The sequence below is a fragment of the Coregonus lavaretus genome (assembly GCF_964263955.1).
Source record: "Coregonus lavaretus genome assembly, contig: HAP1_SCAFFOLD_140, whole genome shotgun sequence".
Classification (NCBI taxonomy): Eukaryota; Metazoa; Chordata; class Actinopteri; order Salmoniformes; family Salmonidae; genus Coregonus; species Coregonus lavaretus.
The window spans coordinates 818999-824491 of NW_028162154.1; the positions used below are offsets into that span (position 1 = coordinate 818999).

General features: G+C 41.4%; 1 protein-coding gene and 1 long non-coding RNA gene across 2 annotated transcripts; one reads left to right on the forward strand and one right to left on the reverse strand.

Moving 5' to 3' along the window:
• The first annotated feature begins 2479 nt into the window (after positions 1–2479).
• Positions 2480–3455, forward strand: LOC311119526. The gene is made up of 2 exons (XR_014611992.1): positions 2480–2676; positions 2919–3455. It is a non-coding gene; the product is annotated as an uncharacterized lncRNA (long non-coding RNA).
• Positions 3456–3504: 49 nt separating this feature from the next.
• LOC311119525 (uncharacterized protein) lies at positions 3505–5123 on the reverse strand. Its single transcript, XM_084194200.1, has 2 exons — positions 4922–5123; positions 3505–4682 (listed from the first exon to the last, which is right to left on the reverse strand). Exons 1-2 carry the CDS (start codon positions 5001–5003, stop codon positions 3739–3741), a joined length of 1026 nt encoding a protein of 341 aa, XP_084050326.1. The 5' UTR covers positions 5004–5123; the 3' UTR covers positions 3505–3738.
• Positions 5124–5493: the final 370 nt, after the last annotated feature.

The following is a 5493-nucleotide window of genomic DNA, read 5'->3' on the forward strand; positions in this document are numbered from 1 at the left end:
CCAAAAGCGCCACTATGACTCACGCGCTAGGGGGAGGCACTTTGGAGCGGGAGAACGCGTGTGGCTTCACAACCCCACGCGCAAGAAGGGGCGGTGCCCAAAGCTGGACAGTGCCTGGGTGGGGCCGTGCCTGGTGATAGAGAGAGTGGGGGAGGTGACGTACCGGGTGGAGGTTCCCCCACGGGGCAGGAGGGTGGTGGTCCACCGGGACCGATTGGCGCCCTACAGAGGGAGGAAAACGGTAGGGAATGGAAGTGAGGACTCTGATGAGTGTTCTGGGGGTCCACCAGTGAGAGTCAAGGGGAGGCACAAGAGACTGATGCGACCTCCGGGTCGTTTTAAGGATTTTGTTTTGTAACCCTAGGGGCTAGGGTTTAGAAAGGGGGGGGCTATGTAACGACCCTGTATTGTGTTCTGTGTTCATGGATGTGTTATCGTTCTCATGGGTACTAGCAGGGATTAAATATGCCAGGACAGATGGAAAGGTTGGGGGGGTATGATGGGTAATCCCGCGGGGTTTTGGAATGATTAAATAGGGGTTACGGTCTGGAGAATAGAGAACATGTGACTCCACCTTCGCTTCCGTTCGAATGAAAAATAGGACTTCCGCCAACATACAAATAATAATACAGCAGTAGTCTGCTTAGCTCATTTTCAAAAGTTACAGTCCGATATCATTTTAACAATTCTCCTTTGTTCAATCATGTTGTCTGGTGTTCTACTCTGCACGGAGCGGAAAGTCACAAGAGAAAAGAGCCAGGCTCCGCCTTCACTTCCGTTCAACTTAAATGTTGGGATTCGGCCAACATACAAATAATACTCCAGTCGTAGGAAGCCTTCTGCTTTTAGTAACTCATTTTCTAAAGTTAACGCAGTTTCTCTGGACCCCGCAAGGTTGGACTTTGGGCCTCTATATATGAAATAAATTCGAATGTTTCAGCCAGATATTCACTCACAAACCGATCGCTGTACATCGTGTTGAAATAGAGACATGTCTATGCGGCTTCATGCCTAATTAATCGATGATAGGGTTCCTGTGGTGCAAGAGCATGTAAAGCTTTGCTTTAAATAATATATATAAAGGTTTATTGGTAGGCCTCTATTTGGTTGTCATTTTCTCATTTTATTCATTTAGCAGACGCTCTTATCCAGTATGGAGGACTAAAAGTGCCACAATTAAATAAATAAATACACCATTAAATAATTACTTAAATGTGTCATTAATTAATTAAAATTAGAATTAAATACATAAATGTGTTATTAAATGTGTCATTAATTAATTCAAATACCGATTCATTTTATGTAAAATACATATATAATAATTTCACTATTTACATTTACATTTCATGGTCCTGCGTTGGAGTGCTTCCTGAATTACTTAAAACTGTCAAACTGACCCATCAAAAGTTGGTAGGCGGAACCTAACGCCTGATTGGTTACCCTCTGCATCAAGCCAAGACAAATCAATTCCGGATAATGGATTGATGCAGAGCTACTGAACACATTCCAATACACTGGGTGGCGCTATTCACCTCTACGTTGGTTTAGTTACACGGTTAAACAGAACTTTCATAGGCCCTTTTCACGATGACGTCATCTAACTTCCGCCTTTCCGCGTAGCAGGTTAACTCCACTTCCGTTCGCCCGTAACCTGAGACTTCTCAACGAAAATACAACTAATAATGTTTACGTATATGCAATGGTTTGTAACTTGCTAACGTTATTGTTAATTCATAATTGTTCACTGCCTTAGTTACTTAAAAGTGGGCTAACGTTAGCTAACAACAACTTAGTACCAGATACCGATAACGTTAAAAGGTAGCGTTACATTGCTGCCTGGCTGTAATGTAACAAGTTTACTTAGCTAGCTATCTAACCCTTTGTTAGGCAGTTAGTTTATTCATGAATGTATAGTAACTCACCTATTCAAATACTGTTGTGCATGATAGCTAGATAAATATTGATTCCTGGTCAAAGCTGAATGTTAATTTAGCTGTTTCTTTTCTCCCGGTGTCTGTATCGCAACAGTATCCCATCCAACACCGAAGCATGGCACAATCTTCGAGAAGATGCTATTGCAGTGTACCATTTTGTTCAAACAACAAACAGAAATTCCCGTATCTGAGTTTTCACGATTTCCCTGTTGATGGAGAAATACGTGCCCGTTGGGTGAGGGCGATCAGGAGAGATGAGGGACCAAGTTTTAAGATTCTTCGTGGGAGCACCTTTGTTTGCAGTCAGCACTTTCCCCCTGAGGATAGATACACATCGGCCAGTGGACGGATCCGTATTAAACAGGGATCAGTGCCGTCTAGATTCCACTGGAATGATTGGGGTAAGGATAGGTAGACAGCGTTAAACGTAATACTACTGTAATCCAATAATATATTACTTGTACAAAATGTTTAATAATTTAATCCTGATGCAATATAGCTGCTACATTTTGTCATTTTAGGGACTGAAAAGTGATTACCAAAATGTATCATGACAAGCATATGGTTAATTTCACACATATAGGAGGCGGCTCACAAGCTCGGGAGTCAGTTTACCAGCGAGCAAGAAAGCGTCTTGGTGTTGCTGTCCTGGATGATTCTGATCATGAGATGCCTGACAGCACAGAGGGTGCTTTGCCTGCAGTGACAAACGATCACGACTATGCCTGCCGTCCTTCTCCTGGTTAGTATTACAAATAAGAGTAACCATGTATCTGTTTGGCAAAAAAAGTAAAAGTATATGGCAGTTAAGTAAAAATACTATTTTATACTACGATTTGGAGTAACTGGTCTCTCTGTGAAAAGACTTGGCGTTTTAAACCTCATCCATCTTAGAAGCTTCTTCAGTTTTATTTATTGAAAATGGGATGGGATAGATGAGTAATAACTAACCTACCAACATGTATGCTTTTTCTTCCCCTTAAGGTAAACTGGACAGTGCTACTCAAAGAATTCGAGAGTTGGAGCTGCAAGTGTTGTCCCTAGAAATTGAGATCCAGCACCTGACAGTTAAGAAGCAGCATCCACTCCTTTTTAATTTTTGTGTCACAGATGAGGACTATCGCTACTACACACGATTCAGCTCAAAGGAGGTCTTCACTGTGTTTTGGGATTCTGTTTATCCCTCTGCTTCACGGCTTGTATACTGGTCTAAGGCACAGCAAACGGCACATGTGACACCTAGCCCTCACCGAAAACTTCCACTTATTGATGAACTATTTATGTTTCTGTGTCGTGTTGCAGCTGGGCTTCAGGAGAAAACCTTGTCTACCATCTTTGAGGTCAGCCTGTCCACAGTTAGCCGCATCATTTTAACATGGACTAGCTACCTTTACCAGGTTCTTTTTCATAGCTATTAATGAACCTAATGTGATATATTGTAAAAATATCCAACTATTAACCATGTTATGTGCTTATGTGTCATGGCACTGATGGAACTATTAAATATATGTTTGCAAGCAACTGCTTCCAATCCTTTTTGATTTTGGTAAGAGCATTTACAACATCGCAATCCTTTTCAAAATTTGTATTTCAATACATAGATATACAGTATATAACACAATTAAGTTCATTTGCAGTTAAAGAAAAACATGTCGACATTTACATCACAATCCTTTTCAAAATGTGTGTTTCAGTACATAGGAGATATACAGTATATGACAAGTTAATTTGCAGTTAAAGAAAAAAATGTCAAAGGTTCACCTTCCACATTTACCTTAACACTATTTACACATAAAATTCTGCCTTATGTTTTATAACTTAAGAAGACATCCATGTAGATGTTATAATAGAAATGATCAAGCTTCTGTCGCATTGAGTGGATAATCTCCTCATCCCTAAAGATTCTCTCAACTGTGAAGTCAGTGCGGGTATCTGTAATGAAGTCACACCACTGAAGTCCGCTTAAGGCGAGTTGGCCTTGAACCTGATAGTAGTATTTGTGGCTCTTCTTAAGGCAGGCCTGGCCTTTAACTGTGATCAGGTGTTTAACTTGGGTAACATTTTCAACATCGCAACTCTTAACCTCAGCAAGACCAAATGGTGGTGCTTCTGTTGGGCAGAAGACTTTAGCATCCGGGCTGGCTGCAAGGTGAGGTGAATCAGGGTGGATGATGACCCCGCATTGTTTCAGAGAGACATCACAAAAATCAGAATATTGCCTCAGTATCTCAGGTTCCAGATCCAACCCTCTTCTCATAGCAGCTGTCTGAGGAGTTCCTCTCAGAATGCGGGTTGCCAAAGCCTTGGCAGACAACTCCCCACGAACATGGCATATTTCACGGAATCTGCTGGCTGTCAGTCGGGGTTTGCGTACCTGGCTCCACAGCTGGCATTCTGACTGCATTCTTGTTTCTGCTTCAATAGCAGCAGACATCTCCTCTGACACAATCAGGCTGTCCAAATGACATTGTTGTATGTAGTTGGGCTCAAAATCAATGGGAAATTTAAAGTTGTAACCTTCAATAGGCAACTGAGGAAACTCACTGGCACCAGGGTGTTTAATAATATCTCTACTTAATTCTAGAGGGCACTGGTAAGAAAGCACAGACCCAAATGGCACAGGGCCAAATTTAGAGTCCACCAAATTAAGGCCCTCAAGCCCGTGCAGCAATTTGCAAATCCCTGGTTGTGGACGGATGTCTTTCAGTTTCTCAGCACTGGCCATGACGTGAGGATCCGGAATAGGCCCTGGCATGAAAGTGAGATATGTCAAGTTTAGATTTCATTAAATGCCACCTTATCTTTTTCACTAAAAAAGACAACCACACTCATCCAGTCTCGTACATGCTTCTAATACAAATAAAAAAATATCCACTGAAAGTCTATATAAAAAGTAACAAATAATAATCACTTTTATGTTTGTATTATTTTAGAAATGCACTAAAGTCTTTGTGCTCTAGTACAGGCGGGGGCTCATTCAGACTCACCATCATAGGCTCGGTACAGTGTGCACTTCACACCAGCTCTGACACTTGTTTTTTTCTTAGCCGCTGGTTTACACACCGCCATATCATTGGTGGCCTCTGGTACAATTCCCTGTGATATAATAATGATGAACAATACATTGTCAAAAGTCAATACAAACTGCAAAGTTCTGCATCAGTGTAACAAATAATGTCTGACCTGTGTCCTAGGCTGGTGCCAGGTCTGCAGTGCGCTGGTGCATGACAGAGGCAATGGCACTGTCTTAAAGCCCATGGTAACATAGTGAGCACTTTGAAAAAGAAGTGCTACTATGTGATTACATAGTGCTTTCCCAGCAGAGCAGGAACATGACATGTGATTGAGTACCACAGGAACCTCTGCAGAGTCTAGTGTAACCTGTTCATAGAGACATAACAATTAGTGCTGTACTTACAAAACATTTTTTCTGCGTTTCATTATAAACTACTGTACACAATTTTCAAAACCCAATTTCTTTTTTTAATTAAGAAAAATTGGCTGTTCTGAAACCTTTGACAAGTAGTGCCAACACTTATCGAAAATTTGAACATTTTGA